Source organism: Aptenodytes forsteri, unplaced genomic scaffold (genome assembly GCF_000699145.1).
Source record: "Aptenodytes forsteri isolate BGI_AS27 unplaced genomic scaffold, ASM69914v1 Scaffold103, whole genome shotgun sequence".
Classification (NCBI taxonomy): Eukaryota; Metazoa; Chordata; class Aves; order Sphenisciformes; family Spheniscidae; genus Aptenodytes; species Aptenodytes forsteri.
The window spans coordinates 5,517,726-5,535,407 of NW_008796051.1; the positions used below are offsets into that span (position 1 = coordinate 5,517,726).

General features: G+C 37.8%; 1 protein-coding gene across 1 annotated transcript; it reads left to right on the forward strand.

The window, feature by feature from the left end:
* The first annotated feature begins 125 nt into the window (after window positions 1–125).
* Window positions 126–14,366, forward strand: IRAK4 (interleukin 1 receptor associated kinase 4). Its single transcript, XM_009286247.2, has 11 exons — window positions 126–286; window positions 1,939–2,084; window positions 2,413–2,610; window positions 3,421–3,581; window positions 4,287–4,351; window positions 4,658–4,772; window positions 6,853–6,962; window positions 9,518–9,701; window positions 10,621–10,683; window positions 12,587–12,745; window positions 12,839–14,366. Exons 1-11 carry the CDS (start codon window positions 126–128, stop codon window positions 12,869–12,871), a joined length of 1,395 nt encoding a protein of 464 aa, XP_009284522.1. The 3' UTR covers window positions 12,872–14,366.
* Window positions 14,367–17,682: the final 3,316 nt, after the last annotated feature.

Below are 17,682 nucleotides of genomic sequence, written 5' to 3' on the forward strand. Positions count from 1 at the left end.
GGGGCGGCTGCCGTCGGGCAGGGCGCGAAGCGGCTGCGATGTTGGGTCTGACCCGTTAGTGACTTGCCGCAACCCCGGCGAACCTCTTCCGTAACGGCGCCGTTTGTGTCCCTTAGGAGCTGAAGATGAGCAAGCCCGTAACGACTTCAACGTATGTCCGCTGCATTAGCTACGGGCTCATGAGGCGGCTGGCAGATTTCATCGATCCGCAAGAAGGGTGGAAGAAACTAGCAGTTGATATAACTGATCCCTCCGGTGAAAGCAGATACGACCAAATGCATATAAGGTCCTACATAGAAGTCATGTAACGTAATCTTGTTTATTAACTGTTTAACATAAATACCATCGTCCATCGCATACCGTTGTGCATCCCATTACTGTAACTTGTTGCAGTTTGTGTGCTGACAGGTACTTAAGAACTCATCTTACAGTACTGTTTCCTTAGGGAACTCAAGGTAATTACTCTTAATTGCTCCGTAGTTCAGTTTTCAGACAAGCTATAGCCAAAGAAAATTGACTAAGGAAATTAGAATTAATTAGAGCCACGGACATATGTATTTTTAGCAATACAGCATTGACTGTGTAACTTTCTGTACCCTAGAGACTAGTAAACCTTGACTTCATTGTGCATCTTCACACAAGAACTGCACATGAGACAACTCGTGTTAGGGAAGTGATCGTGCCCCCGTACTCGGCACTGGTGAGGCCGCACCTCAAATACTGTGTTCAGTTTTGGGCCCCTCACTACAAGAAGGACGTCGAGGTGCTGGATCATGTCCAGAGAAGGGCAACGAAGCTGGTGAGGGGTCTGGAGAACAAGTCTTATGAGGAGCGGCTGAGGGAACTGGGGTTGTTTAGCCTGGAGAAAAGGAGGCTGAGGGGAGACCTCATCGCTCTCTACAACTCCCTGAAAGGAGGTTGTAGCGAGGTGGGTGTCGGTCTCTTCTCCCAAGTAACAAGCGATAGGACGAGAGGAAATGGCCTCAAGTTGCGCCAGGGGAGGTTTAGATTGGACGTGAGGAAAAATGTCTTTACTGAAGGAGTGGTTAAACATTGGAACAGGCTGCCCAGGGAAGTGGTTGAGTCCCCATCCCTGGAGGTATTTAAAAGACGTGTAGATGAGGCGCTTAGGGACATGGTTTAGTGGACATGGTGGTGTTGGGTCGACGGTTGGACTCGATCTGAGAGGTCTTTTCCAACCTTAATAATAAGGATTCTAATAATGAACTGGACTGTAACTCTTAATTCACTGTTCCCAAGAAAATGTCCAGCAAACATGGGGAGCTCGAGGCCTAAAACTAACAAGTTTAATTCAGAAGTAATGTCAGCAGTATTTTATGAACACCTTGTTGTTTGAAGGGCTTGTTGAATGCTTAAGCTATTTCAAAGGTTATGAGATTTTAAATACCCTATGTATCATCTGGGGTTTCTAGTCTTTCTCATGATGTTAGCATTAAATCTTCATTTGTCTTTCTATAATAATAATAAATCAGTTAGAGTAATGGATCTCAATTTCTGCTTACTGCCCATCTCAAGATACTCAAAATGAAGTCTGAATGCCAAATGGATGGAAAACACTTGAATTTTTTTCCATTTGATCTGGCTCTGACTTGCCCTCTGTCTCTCGCTGACATTCTCTTCTCTGTTAGTCCCATGTGCTGATATATTATGGGTCCTGGACAAAATGTTGAAGCCATGTATACATATTTTTCCCTTAGTTTTTCTCATATTTTGCATATTTTTCCCCTGAGTTTGAATTTCTTCAGGTTTTTTAGCTGCATTTTCAGAAGATTTGCAAATAATTGTACAGTTCAGTACATTCAGGCTTTTTTAATTTTTTTTTTGTCATTTACCTTTAATCTCTTTCCCTTCTTCATGGTTCTTGAGGTCACTGTTTTGTTTTGTTTTTTTAATGTTGGTCTTAATTTATCTTTTAAGGAGATTTGAGGCATTTGTACAAATGGGAAAGAGCCCTACGTGTGAATTACTTTATGACTGGGGAACGACAAACTGTACAGTTGGTGATCTTGTGGATCTGCTGATTAGGAATCAATTTCTAGCGCCAGCAAGCCTTTTGCTTCCAGGTAACTGTTACTCTTGTACATTTTGTACTGTGTTGTCAGTTTTCTAAGATACTAAAGAGCTTCACAGTAACTTGAAAATCAGAAAGGATTAGGTCAAAATAACCAAAAGTGAATATATTTTCTATTTTGCATTATTTGTAATAACAGTCTAAATAAGAGTTTCAAGTTTAAATAAGAGTCCTGCAGCTTACACATGGTGGCAGAATATAACCTTTTCATGACGCTTACGTGTCATGTATTTACTAATATTAGTAAATACTGGCATTAATGTTACTTGTTTTTTCTGATTCCTAGTGTAGTTAACACTTTTTCTAAATTCCATTTTCAGAAGCTGTAAGGATGGCACAAGAAGTTACATTACCTCTTTCTTCACAGGAAACCTTGCCTATACATGACAAACAACTGCCTATACAGGAAAAAGGAGTGGCATTTGTAAAGCCTGCTTTAGCTCAGAGTACTGAGAAGCAACATTCAGCTCCTCCCTCCTTAAGTCAAGAAAATAGCAGCTCACAGTCTAGTGACACAGGTGGGCACTTAGTTTGGTAGAATTAAGTACAATCTTTTTTGATGATCTGTCCTTCACCCCATGTGAAATAAATCATAGCAATGCATTAATGACTATATTCCTATCATTGTGCATCTATGGGAAATGGCATCTTGCTTTTGCTTTTGTTCTGTGTGTTTGTGAATTTAGCTTGGATAATGAGATGTCTGAATATGAGATGCACCTTGCCAATCAGACGGTTACTGTGATGGAAAACTTGACTGTTAATTAAATAGCAATTTATTTTGTGCTACACATAATCCTGTTGCCCTTTTTCAGTACTGATTTTGTAGACTGTTTAGCATCTCGTGTTTTAAAGCTGGATTTTTCATGTCAGAAATGACTAAGAATGTTGGAGAAAAGATGACCAAAGAAAGCATTCTAGGAAAGTATATGGTTAGTGCCTTCCTAAAGGTCCACTTTTGGGTTGCTGTCAGAAACATGATGTGTTCTAGATATATTTTTACATCTGATGCAGTGTGGCGCTCTCTGATCTGCTGCACATTTAACTTCTATTACCTGTATTACAAGTATTAACAAAAAATAAAATCAGAAGGCTGCTACTGTGCTAGCTGTGAAGAAAATTATGCATAGCTGATTATATATAGTTATCTGCATTTCATTTTTATTTTCCTGGTATCTTCATCACAAAGCTGGAAGTAGGGCTCCACTATGTCAGAATTTGCATGGTAGCAAGTTTTTGGTTTAATAGAACTGAAGCAGAGAATCTATTCAATACACTTGTTCTAAAGTGAAAACATAATTATGCTAAATGGCAAATATGTCTTCCAGATTTCCATAATTTTTGGTTTCATGACTTGGAAAGTATTACAAATAATTTTGATGCACGACCAGAATCAGCTGGAGGTAATAAACTGGGAGAAGGTGGCTTTGGCATTGTGTTCAAAGGCTACATCAATGGCAGAAATGTGGCTGTCAAGAAGCTCATTGCTGTGAGTTGTCCTGGGCATTTTTCTTTTTAATGACTGTGTACTGTATAGTATAGACTTTTTATCTGTGGAAAGTGTTGAATGATACACTTCAAAAAGTGTCACCATGTTAAACATTAGTTGGGTTGAGAACCTTATCCCGTAGTCTCATGAGTGGTGTGAGTTGGCACAGTCACCAGAGATGAAGTCTTGCCCTTTCTGTAGCTCTCCTTTGAGTGGCTCAGGCGAGTTGGAATAGCAGAGTGCTCCCACAGTTCCCCTCCCTCCCGTGCGCACAAGAAGTGGCAGAAGGGAAGGGGTGCTAGGGACGTTTCCCTTTCAGAATCAGATGAACAATTCACAAGCTAAATAGGTATTGCCACAGAATTTTAGTCTTCATAACCTATGGTTTGTGTGAATAACTCATTACAAAACTAATAAGTGCTATTAGTGGTAAATGCAGTGAAATAAAACGGGTAAGTTGGTGACTGTGCTGAAACTGCATCTATTTGTCCAATAATATTGTGTTCCAAGGAATTAAAAATCATGTTCTGATACTTTATTTTTGAGTTGAGCAAAAAAAATATTGTAAACAGTTAAGTAGTTGTTACGTGTAACTAATCTAAAGAAGGGCTTACAATTCTGATTTTTTTTTTTTTTTTTTTTTAATGAACAACTGTGCATTTTAATATGGCCAGTGATACTAACGTCAAATACTTCCTTTTGTAGATGGTTGATGTCAGTGTTCAGGACTTGAAACAGCAATTTGATCAGGAAATAAAAATGATGGCAAAGTGAGTACAGTGTTATACAATGTCATTATAGTCTTTTATGGGAATCTTAAGTTGGCAGATAACACATTAGCTAGTGCGATCCCTTATTTTTGTCTTTCTAGCATAACAACGATTTTCATGTGAAGTGAGAATGTTTCATATACAACATGACTGTATTTTGTTCGTTTTAAGGCACCACTGCAGAAACCTGGCTATGTGCAGTAGGGCTGAAACAAGTAACTGGGGATCAAGTTCCCTCTGCCTTGTATTTTCCTCAAATGTTGGGAGTCTTTCAGAGCGTATGTGCATAGAATTTTTTTGCTATAGGTGTCAGCATGAGAATCTAGTAGAATTACTTGGTTTCTCAAGTGATGGTGCTCAGCCATGTCTGGTGTACGAATACATGCCCAACGGTTCATTGCTTGACAGACTTGCTTGTCTGGTAAGTAAAATCTTTTCTAGCTTCCAGTTGTCTTACTTAGCTGAAGTATAGATAGCTATGAAATACCTTTGAAACAGTACTGAACTGTAATGGCCAAATGATGTATTACTGCTTACTTCTGTGTTCTAGAAGACAAATATGATAACAAGTGTTCTTCCAATAACGTTTTATACAAATGTTTTAGACTCATTAAAGTGAAAGCAGGCTGACAACACAGTGTCGTGTACTAGTACCTGAAGTAGCACAGGAGCTTGGGCTTGCTACGCCTGTGTGGAGCGGAGCAGAGGGTGCTGCAGTATTGTTCCCAGTTCTGACATTGGCATGTTCACTGCTAGTTCTTGAGATTTTGCACTGTGAAATTGCCCTTTGTTCATTGCCCTTGTGATAGTGGTTATAACACAGTGTTCATAGTCTGCATATCTATTTCTGAAGTGCCTAAATAAATGGGAAGTACATTTTTTTTAATTAGTATTTTGTGTAAATGCAGTGCTTTCTTCTGATTTAATCAAATGACGTATCTTCTAGCCTTGGCCTTTTAATAAATAATAAGTTGCTTTGTTTTTGGTAAGGTGACTCTGTATATGAAGGACAGTTGCTTGTTAGAGTGATACCAACAGTAAGCCAGACTTAACCTAGTAGATGAGTGACCATGTTAGTTTGTTGAAGGAGTTAAAAAATCTGCTTTGTACTAAGCAAATGCAGCTTCTGAGGTTGTAATCTGGTGAACATTTTAAACTGGTGCTACTTTAACCCCCCATGCCCCCAGACCTAAAAAACATCGTTTTGCTTTTTTCTGCACTGATCTTCCTGTTACACTGGCTCAAGCATTTAGTAGTTGGAGAAAAAGCTGGGTTAGGGAACTGATCAGACTGAAGAAATACTCAGTGAAAAAAATCTTTAATTTTCACCTGGAGATGTTTCCTCTGCAAGGCTGCACAAGTACTTCTGCCCCAACAGGAAAGAGGTGGTGGTAGGATGAGAATGAGTAGCAGTGGTTAGGAAAAGGACTGGTTATGTTTGGTAGCACTGCTGTCTCAGGTTGGTTTGGTTGATTTGCTTGCACACACTTACACATTTGCAACTTTTAAATTTTTTTTTAAACTGAATCAGTGCAGAAGAGAGACTAAGTTTTACTTAAGGCAGTGCAAGTTTATCTGTAGAAATGAGCAGTGCTTGACAAGGATGTATATGAAAATGTTCATCCATGTAACTTTGGCCATTATCATCAAGTGAGCTTAAAAGATTGGTGGTAATTGAAAGCTAAAGTAGAAATAACTGAGGCCTTTACAAGGAAGAGACAAACTTATGATATAAATCATAAAGAATCTAAATCAGAATGTATAAATCAGAAAGAATCTTCTTCTGATAAAGTCGAATAGGTGAGGAATGTGCATACTGAATGTGTGTTCTTGCCGATAACTTCATTTTGTGATTTCACTAGATATGATTTGAGGCTCGGACTCTTGCTTATGTCATCTTGTCTGGGCTTTGAGGAGCAGGTGAGGGAGGTGGTAGAATGATGAGATAATCTTGTCAGCAACCAAGGGAAGATTAGAGTAAGAAGTGGTTTTGAAATACAGGTGTCCTTATTTCTAAGGTCTAGTTAGTAACATGAATTGAGCTAAACTCTTGAGAAGTGGTAAATCCAAAAAACTGGAAGATTGACTTCTCATTGTTAGTAAAAACTGTTGATTGCTTTGAATGATTTGCTTTGGATTAAAAGGCTCTGGTATAGGTGCCACTACAAAGTGGAAGATGCGGTAGATACAGGTAGTTCTTTGCAGTGCAGCTGGCCTTGTAGGGTCAGAGTCGAATATTATCAAGAACACTTTTTGCAATGGGTGAATTAATCTAAGGCAAAATACAGGGGGAAAGAACTGAATGTGACAAATGCATGTGTTTCTGCCCAAGTAAATTAAGAAATGTATGCTATTAGTCTTTTTAATGATTTACTTGAAAACCACAAAATATAGCAAGGAATCGGTTTTGGATTGTGGGGGTTTTGTATGTTTCGTTTTATGTGAGCATGTATATATTAGATTTTCACCTTTCTACTTGCTTTTCTCCCTTCTTATTCAAGGATGACACTCCACCAATTTCTTGGAATACAAGATGTAAAATTGTTCAAGGTACAGCAAATGGCATCAACTTTTTGCATGAAAATAACCATATTCACAGAGATATTAAAAGGTAAAAGCTGCTGACTATTGCTGGCTGCATTTTCCCTTTTTCCTTTTTTTATTTTTTTTTCCTCTTTTCTTTTTCTTATTCCCCCTGTTAAAGTCATTTTAGAGAGAACAAGCTGCAAGAAGCATTGCTTCGGTCAAGGGCACGATCTTTTCTGTATGTGACATCCATCACCATAATCTTGTCTGTGCCCCAAGGACATGACCAGTACAGACTTCTAAAGATAATTATGAGGCTATTGTAATCTGTTACTATCAAATCGTTACTTGAGTGCTGCGAGGACATCCAGAAGTTCTGTTCTTTCACAACTGCTGCTAATGAAAAAGCTGCTGTTAGAGAACATAATGGCTTTTAAATGGGGAATTTTTCAGATGAAAACCCACCTTTTTTTTTTTTTTTTTTTTTTTTTTTTTTTTTTTTTTTTTTTTTTTTTTTTTTTTTTTTCTTTTTCCTAGAACACTTCTTTAGAGTGTCTCCTTTGATTTACTGCTATTTATTCAGAAGACAGTAAAATTACTTCAGTCAGGTTTATGAAGTTCAGGGTTCTTCAAGGATAATGTATGTTCACTTGTTTGTTACACCAGAAATTTTTCCAGGGATATCAGAGCTCATAAAAGGTGGGGGTTTTGTTGTAGGGTTTGGGGGTTTTTTTGGTTTTTTTCCCCTTCCTTGCTACAGGTTGTTGTGTTGTTTTTTTTAAATACCAAAGCAGTCCAAATCTTTGAAGAAAAGCCCCAGATGCCTTATTCCTTCTGTAGGTTAAGAAGGAGCAACTGATTGATTGGGTGTCATGGATGAATGTTTCAATAGCTTTTTGGCTTCTGGCAACTCTGCTAAATGTAGGCCACTTTGCTTTGGTGACCTTCCAGCTTGTGAGGAACAAGGTTTTGCTTCAGCTGCCTCATAAAATGTGCTTGCTGCTTTGACAATTTATGTTTCTTCTTTCTTCCCTGCTTAAGCCTCTGTGAATGACTGGAAGGGACGCGTTTTTTACCTTATGGTACTCTACCCTTCTAACCGCTGTGAGTTGATCACATTACAGGATTGGGTTTTGGTTTGTTTTGTTTTTTCTTTTGTTTGGATTCCATTTTGCAACCTCTTGCACTTGCAGTGTGAATAGTTCAGTAAATTTGGTTGGTGTTATTAATAGTGCTGCCACTCCCAGGTAAAACTTAGATGAAGAGACATCTAAGAAGGGTTTACTTCAGTCTTCATTTTGCTGTGACGTGTGGAGACAATTCATAACCACACAGGCACTAGAACAGCTTCTCCGTAGGCTAGAGGGGACATGATTGAATGGGTGTTCTTAGATTTGTCCATAGTTTTTTGGCTAGGTTATGCCCAGGAAATAGTTTATTTACCTCTTTCAGCTTGGCAGTTGCAGTACCTTGTTGTGCCCTTTGTGGTGCATCAAAAAAGTGACCACTCTTTGGGCTTGACTCAAGTTGATAAGAAGCTCAGATTTATGAAGTTGTGATCCTGTTCTTCCTTCTTTTAGAAGTTGAGCTTTAAATACAAAACCAGTTGGTGGATGGCACTTTGACTAGTGTTTGGCCTTTTGCAGTGGTCTTATTTAATGCTATTTACAGCAGTTCCAACACCAAGTGATCTGTTGTAACTTACAGCTGTGTTAATTTTGTTGAGAAGGTTTGGTGAACAAGAAGGGGAAATTAGAAATGTAAGTTTCTAGTAAGTGTTACATGTTGTATCTGGCTATGTGGTTTTCTTATGGTTCCATTAAGGGAGTCAGAAAATGAGGACGATTACAGAAATGTTAAATCAAGTATTTTAAAATGGTTCCAAGTGCTACAAGTTTAAAAAACAGTAGAATACTTATGCTGTAACTCATCCCACTGAGTATTTTATTAAAACATTAAGGTCTTTTAGATCAGCTTCATTCTTCGGGGGTTTTTTAAGGGAAGTAAAAGCTGGAGATCAAGTGGAAACATTATTCCAGCATTAATAAGTTTTCTGTTTCTCTTCCAGGAGAAGAATAAGAGTATTAGTATTCATTTGGCATGTGAATTTGTAATGGTTGACATAGTATTAGATAATAGGTATAAAAACCTGCTTTTGTTAGTTCTGAGTAGAGATTTAGACAGTCAAGAATTGTACTGTGATCCAGTACCAGTTGATCAGAGCTAAGTATTCTCTATTATCCTTCTTAAAGAAAGAGTATTCAGATCCAAAACATGGGCATAACATAATTGGTCTCTTAAAAGAAATTTTTGTATTTGTAGGATTTGGGGGTAGGGGGGTGTTTGGTTTTTTCCTTGGGTTTTTTTGGTTTTTTAATGCATGCATGCACAAGAAAAAATGTGGATGGATCCTGGCAGCCAGTTCTTGATTTATTTAGAGCAATTCATTTTTAAATCGAGCAATTTCCAACAAAACTAACTCTCACATTTTTTGTTATATGAATAACGAATAAATATCTTAGATTTCAAGAATCAGTCAAAGTAGGAGTTTGCATTTGGTTATTAAAGAGTTATTAGTCTGTTATAAAACCTAATTACTGTACTGGTTTGGAAAATTCTCTTTTTTCCTCCCTCCCCCAGTGCAAATATCTTATTAACTGATACATATATGCCCAAAATTTCTGACTTTGGACTTGCAAGAGCATCTGTAACATTCACACAAACAATCATGACTGAAAAAATTGTTGGAACAGCAGCCTATATGGCGCCTGAAGCTCTGCGGGGAGAGATAACACCGAAATCTGATATCTTCAGTTTTGGAGTAGTAAGTAGAATGTAGAAGCACATATATATATATATGTACACACACACACTATATAAAAGTATATGACGTTTTTTGTAAATGACAAAAGCATACAAAATCAAGAATATCTGAAATTAAATAACCCACTCTGATCTGTTATTTCTCCTTTTCCCAATAGGTGTGCTTTTAAAATAGTGTTTCTAAACTTTGATTGGTTTAAAATCATTTGAATATGTGGATTAAAACATTGAATTTGCTAATGGTTACAATAATTATGTTAAAACGTAAATTTGCATGTGAAAAACCAGAGTAAAATAACATTCCAAGTTCTAGCTAAATGTAGTTTGAAGTAATGTGGAACATTGTTTCTTCTTGCATAGTATTGCACAAAAAAGTAAATCAGGCTGGAAAAAAAGAATTTTTTAAAGAAAATGTTCCTAAATTAAGTGTGTTTTACTATTTTTAAGCACCAAAAGTATGCTGTCCATGTGGGAACTGCCTTAAAGCAGAGTACAAAAAAAGACATGAGCTTAATATTTGGGAGAATAATGAATCCATTCTGAATAGATCCAAGACCCTAACTGCTATTGACCGCTTCCTTCATGGCATTTAGTTTCGTGGGGAGGCAGGCCAGATACTGTTTCTGAATACTTTGGAAATCCTGCCATCTTGCTCTGAAGCAACACAACGTAGGGTGAGGAAAAGCTTGCATTGAAATTCATAAACCACACTGCTAATAACAGTTAATGAAAATAAAGGTAGGAACAACAGCAACAACAATCGATTGTATCGATTTGCTATCTTTGGACAAATAGAGATCCTGTGAGCATTTGTTTGAAAGACTGGGGGTCATGCTCCTTTTTGCAAATGGTATATATGTGCTAAGGATTAGTCTATGCTTCATTTTCTCCTCTGATTTTTTTTTTTTTCCTCCTCCTAGGTCTTACTAGAAATAATAACGGGTCTTCCTCCAGTAGATGAAAACCGTGAGCCACAGTTACTGGTACATTCCTTTTGCTTTCTTCTCCTCTCCCGCTGCTTCAGGATCACTTTATACCAAATCATAGTCAGTTAACAGGTTCTGAGACAATCACATTAGTCACCAAAATATGTAGTTATGAAAACAGCTCTTGTGTCAATGTCTTAGAGGTGAGGCTGAAACTTTTATCTCTTGGCTGGTGGAAGATCGTTCAGTCCCCAAGGTCATCTCCTTCTGATCCGATACTGTAATTCTCTTTGTTTTGGTACCGCTTCTTACTGTAATATCATTATGCTTTATCAGCATACTCCTGTTATACCCAGATACCCTAATAGTTCCTCATTCACCAGAACATTTTAAACTCTTCATCTCAGTTGTTTCTTTATGGTTCTTTATACTTCTTACCATTCCTGTATCAATTTTCATCCTCTTCAACTTTACTAATAATTTGCAAGTACCTTGTGTTTTTAACCTTAGGGAAGTTTGGAATGTAAGGGCTTTTTTGCAGGGTGAGGGGTGGGTTGAATTTTGTTTTCTTTTTTACTATTCAGTGAGTAATTCAGTCTACTAATTAGGAAACTAATGTCTCAGAGTTCACTCTCTTGAATTAAAAATCTTACAAGGATGTTCTTAATGTAGCCTTTCATTTAGCTTAAAATTAAATTCTGAACTACTTAATCCAAGGTTTTCCTAGAATTTTTTTTGCATAAAGACTTACTTATTTACTAAGTATGAAATAGCATTGACGTTTGGATTGGGTTTTGTTCCATACTGTTTGATAGCAGATCGCTTTCTTGACAGCTTTAGGAATACCTGTGTACTATTGATAGAATTTTTTTCCTCTAAGCTGTATCTTCTGGAGTGGTATAATACTTAGCCTATTGAGCTCTGTAAGGACCTTGGAGAACTCAGTCCCTGTCAAATTGAATCTTGAGGTGTTGGGGGTTTTTTGAAGCAGGCTTTTTCAGAGATAGATAGGATCTAAAAAGGAATATAAAGTGTGATTTGACTGGTACAGCTTATCCTTCTAATGCACTTTTGGGAGCATAAAGAGAAGGGGGTTTTCTGAAGCAGGCTTTTTCAGAGATAGGATCTAAAAAGGAATATAAAGTGTGATTTGACTGGTACAGCTTATCCTTCTAATGCACTTTTGGGAGCATAAAGAGAATGGTCAGTGCAAGATAATGTGGCATCCTTAGCTTTGATAATTTTGGGGTAGTTGAATGTTAGTCAGCCATTTCAGACTGACCCATAGAGGAAGGGAGACGACCTGCCTCTACTCACTGACTTTTTATTTCTTACTTCATTTACCATGCTGACTTGTCCGAGGTGTTCCTCAAACAGTGTTTGTCATTACAGATAAGGCATTTCAAGTGTGTTGGAGCTGGAGAGCTTTGGACTAAACCAGTCAGATTTAAAAATTTATTTCAGGCTAGAAGTTTCCTTTAGAATAGATAGAGCAGCCACTGAGACTGGTGACAGAAGGCATTAGTTTACAGAAAGAGGCTTTATAAAGTTGACAAAAAAGAAATGATTCACACTTAAGCTTGCATATTTGTGGCTTATTAACTTTATGTTGATCATGCTTCTTTTAAAAAAGAGACAATAAGTATTAAGAAACTGAGTCTTCAACTGGGAGAAAGCTAAAGCTGTATGATGCAGCTTAAAGAAAACTGCTTTATAATTCTGTGTTAATTAGAAATTATTTATAATAAAAATGTATAGTCCATTTATAGTCTTATAGCCTGTTTCGGCAGGTATTGATGCATAATTATGCTGCTGAACCATTGTCACCATTCTTTGTCTACAAAAGCGGTTGAGAAAAGAAATGAACGCTCAAAAGCAAGTTTTCAAAGTGTTAGTGTGGAGTACATCACGTTCAGATGCTTACAATGTTACCTACTCATTGGTTCAAACTCTCTTGTAGTTAAGTATCAAAGATGATATTGAGGATGAGGAAGCAACTATTGAGGATTATGTTGATGAAAAGATGAGTGATTGGGACGCACCTTCAGTTCATAAAATGTATTCAGTTGCTGATCAGTGTCTGAATGAGAAAAAAAACAGAAGGCCAGACATTAAGATGGTACGTAGTCTTTCGAAAGACAAAAGGCTTATTTTGAGCGTGTGCGTGTGGTTACAGTATCTGTTATTTATATTTCTATCTGTTCTCTTGCAGGTCCAACAGCATCTACAAGAGATAAAAACTTGATACGTGTTTCTTCTGATACACAAATGTGTTTGAAATGGAGTAGACACCAGTAGCAAATATTTCATTAGTATTTAGTGCGACGTTATCAGCTTTTCTGCTTTCCGGAACTTTCTGGTCTGCATGTAAGGTGTGCTGTTGGCCTGTCACCACTGCGCTGTTTTCGTTTACTGAGCAGCCTTTTCACATATCCTTAGCCCTTGGGGCCTCAACATGAGAAAACTTTTTTTGTATTAACGAATTGCAGTGCTGGTGCATCTCCTCCACAGCTTTTTAAATGCATTTCCATATTAGAATCTATTTGATTCTTCTGATTTCCAAGTATCAAGTATGTCTGCTGCAAAGGCATGTGACATTAACGGAGTAGAATGGTTTTTTCTGCAAATTGCTTTCTTGTTCAGGTGTACTAGACCTTTTTCTATTGAAGACAACATTTAATAGATACAAATGGCACTTACGTTGTCTTTTGGGGAAAAGACAATAGTAGTACCCATTTAAAACAACCTTTACTTAGTGTTTTAACTTGAGAGTTCATAGTTGTGTGAATGGACTGGTAGTGTTTTTGAATGTGACTATTTTTCAAAGTCTTCTCGGGATTAGTTTTAGTCAAATAAATGCTGCAAGACATATTCTAGGTTGTTTTTTGGTTTCAAGGCTTCACAAGCAAAATAATTACCTTTCAGTGCAGATGCAAAAATACATATGGCTTTCTTCCAGTGAACTTTGTGTGATGACAACCCATTTAATTTTTGTTCGCAGGAAGACTCTTAGCTACTTTGAATATTTTACATTTTAGGAGAAGATTCCATATGGATTATAAATACAGATGGTATGTTTTGTTAAAGGGGCCAGAATAATAATTCTAAGACCAATTCTGCATTTTCCTTAGTCAAATAATGAAGCACTTTTTTAAAAAACATATATATGTATGTTAATAAATAAATATTAAAATACACTTTTAAAAAAGCAACATGGAAAGCTTTCTAAAATAGATACATTGACAGATCAAAGCAGACTAAAAATAGAATGAAAGTGACTAGTTAAGATTGCAGATACTTTGGACTAAGTAGGTATGAAAATACTACCGTTGTAAATGAAAGAGGTTATTTTCATGTAAACCTTTTTTGTACCTCATGAACTTTTTCTTGACAGCTTAGGGGTAGGAAAATAGTCTGGCTTACAGCTAAATTTGAAATTCCATGATTATCAAAGAAAAAGGAAACATTGAGAAATTATCTAACTGCATTCACAGATCTCTCTCTCTCTCTGTAGAAAACGTGATTTCTAACACTTGTATTTATATCATTAAATCTCTGGCTATTAAGTCATTCTGTATTGCCTTTTAAAACTGATAGTTTAATTTAGAAAAAGGTATCCACCCAAACAGCTTCTAGTTTTACTGAGCATAACTTGTAAAAAGCTGTTAACATAAATAAAAACTCTGCGTTATCATTGCAGGTGATTATTAAAACTTTGAGCCTTGCAAACGAGTCATTTTGCATTGCTTGCATTTCTGATGATAACATTATGCTAACCTCATGGAATAAAGCTGTACAGCTCTGAACCTGGGCCTGTGGAGAAAAAAGCTGCTACAAAGCTAAATCAAAATAAAATTTGCTTAAGCTATTCTTCAGTTTTAAACATCTCCTCCAGCTGTTACCTGAAGGTTATTAGATCAGGTCTGCTTTTTACTATTCCCTGGAGCTAGAATACATCCATAGTCTTGTCCTGAAGTACGTTTGCTGTAGTAACTCCCCAGTCAGCACTGTTCACCTCTGGTGCGGTAGAACAATTTTGTTTATGCACCAGCGGCGATGTTCCAAGTATTAGGAGAATCCTGGGAACTCACATGCTTATAGCTCTTCTCCTGTCATAGTAGACCGTGACTATTTGCAGTGCTGCTGTCAGCACCTAAATTTTGGCAGTGGTTTTCCCTCACTCACTGAAAATGAAGCATGTTAGCCACCGTTTCATAAAAGAAAAAAAAAAAATTTTGAACTCATTGCCTGTTATTCTAGTGAGGAATGAAAATGTGAGGTGTTAGGTAATTAGGTAAAGCTAGCTAACTTACATGGGAACTTTTTTATAAAAAAAAAAAAATAGGGGGCAAAAAAAAGGAACTTCCCCTTTCTTACCCAAGATTTTTTTTTGAGGTCTTCATACAGTAAAATCAGCACCTATAGGCACTGACAGGGGATAAGACGAGCTGACTTGCTTCATTTATTTCCTGCAAAAACATTAAGCTATCCTCGGATCCACACTTCTTTGTATTAATTACTATAGTAAAGCTTTCCAGGACACAAATCGGTAACTTGAGTCATTCAAGTTCTTTGTGAGTAAAGGCATGATCTAGTTCCATAGAACTGGAGGTGAGAGAAAATTTGGTACGGTTCCTGGTGGGTGAAGAGAGCTCCGCGTGGGAGATCTTCTTGGGATAGAGATAGGGCTGACAGGGCTGGCCTGCACCCTGTCTCGGTGGGGAGGTGCCATGGAGGGCATCCGAGGATCGCTGTCCTCGGTGAAAGAGCCAACATTTGCATGGTAAGGATCTAGAGAACTGTAACAGAAAGCAATGTAGTCACCCCCACAAGGAAGTATGGACGAAAAATGGCAAGAGTGAGTTACTGCAATTCCAGCTGAGACTCCAGAAAGAAGCAGCAGGATAAAAACAAATGCTAATAAGCCATAGAAAATTGCTGTTAAGGAAACCCCCTATGAAGGGCAACAGTCCTCCCCTTGGGTACAGCAGGAGGTAACGGAATGGCTGTTGTGAGTCAGCCCAGAGGTGTCTGCACAGCCCCGGGGCCAGGACACGAGCCATTAGTGGCTGCTGAGGAAAGAGCGCAAGAACAGGACGCGTATGTAGTGATACTGCACTGGAATGTGATGGCTTTGTACAGTTTGCAGCTCACTGACTTTGAAAAGGATGTGAGGTCTTCATTAGTTATTAAGCCTCTATCAAATTTTCTTTGATCAGTTTGTCCAGTTGCCTTTTGAGCCAACACACGTTTTTATCAGCCGTATCATATTATTGAAATGGGAAGAACTGCCTCATCTTTGTACGTGGGCTGGCCAGCTGTTTTATTTCGCCTTTTGAGCCAACACATGTTTTTATCAGCCATAGTACTTCATATTACTGAAATGGGAAGAACTGCCTCATCGTTGTACGTGGGCTGGCCAGCTGTTTTATTTAACACCCACCGACCAAAAGGCAAATAAAACTGCTTCTGATACTCCTGGTCGCATAGAGGCCTAGTCTACTCCCTCCTCTTACCTCGCTCCTGCTCCTCAAACAGGAGGAGCTTTCTTCCTGTATAGCATTTTACATTAAAACTACTCTTTTAAATCCTAGTTCAACACATCTTCAAATCTCCTTCTTTCAACTGCAAAATTGCTGTATCACCTATTTCCCCATGGGGATGTGTTGGCAGGACAGTTAAAAGAAAAGCCAAACCACTGAATGTTCTTTTCAGCTTGAATTTTGAGGGCAATAGGAAGACTTCAAGCAAACTACTTTCTGTTTAGCAAAAAAAACATTAATGGAGCAATATCATTTGAGCTGTTTAATTATAGTACCTCATGCTGAGCAAGTATAGACAACAGATAGAACTGTTAAATTACTAATCAACTACTTCAGCATTTTAAAAGGACAGAAGAACTTTTTGAAGGGGCTTATTATTGAAAGCATAAAAACCTCAAGCGATGAACACACTTGGATCCTGCTATGGAGGCCCCTGTGCTGCTTCCGTAAGGCAAGAAGGAAGTAGCTCTTTCTAACATACCGATTTTTCTCCAATCGCACAAGCCAGAACTCCGTTTCTGCCCACCTCCCTCCTTACCCTGCAATCACTTTTTCCATACCGTTTCCTTGTCCCGGGGGAACTGCCTGTTACTTACACATCATGATGTTAGAATATAAATCTTTGTTAAAGAGATTATGAAATGATTCAGACACCACCAAACTAAAGCATCAATCTTTATTTATAAAGTAAATTACAAAATAGATAAGGTAAATTTAGTTAATTTTAGCATCTGAAGGTGGTTTTCATTGAATACATAGACACTGTAAATCCAAAGTTTCCTTTATCGATGTGTAATAGAGCAATTACTACCTTGATTAGTTTTACAACCCTCTGATAGGAGTGTTTTAAAACATCAAATTCTCCCTACCTTGCAACATAAACATTTCAAAAATAATTACCTGTCATGTTAATTAACAAGTATTTAATAGCTGTGAGTTAACTGCAAGCAGCTGCATTGCTTCTGGGCTTTATGAAGGCCAACAACAATTTTGAATGGACCCTTTCAATTAGTAAATGATCAGAGACAGTACAGGAGTAACTTTCATTAATGCCCTCATTTTGTGCTGGCTCTGAACATTCATTAACAGTAGTAGTGTTATGTGAGGCAACTATGCAGATGTAAATGTGCTAGATCTCACGAAAAGATCAGATGCTGCTTATTGCTTTGTCAGGAGAACAGCTACAAGAGGCCTGGAGAGGCAGTTGGCAGTGCAAGACTTCATACAACTCTCTTTTAGGGGAAAGGTGAGGAGGAAATATGCTCAGGACATGACCCTCTGCTGGCTGGTCAGGGGGTTGTACACCCATGTAGAAGACTTTCAAGTAAGATAACTTACAATGTCTGCTTTGGGCCGAAATGTAAAGCAGGTCATTATAAACTCCCTCGCATAAGCGCTTAACCAGCTCTTGCCATCCTCCAGATTAACCTTTCTACCTCCTACTGTCATCTACCTAGAGCAGGATTGGGGGGGGGGGGGGGGGCAAAAAAAAAAAAAAAACAAAACACCAAAG

Coding starts and splice junctions, on each gene's coding strand:
- IRAK4 (XM_009286247.2), top strand. CDS start 126: ATGAGCAAGCCCGTAACGACTTCAACGTATGTCCGCTGCATTAGCTAC. Junction 4,352..4,657: donor GAAATAAAAATGATGGCAAA/GTGAGTACAGTG, acceptor TTTTTGCTATAG/GTGTCAGCATGAGAATCTAG. Junction 6,963..9,517: donor ATTCACAGAGATATTAAAAG/GTAAAAGCTGCT, acceptor TCCCTCCCCCAG/TGCAAATATCTTATTAACTG.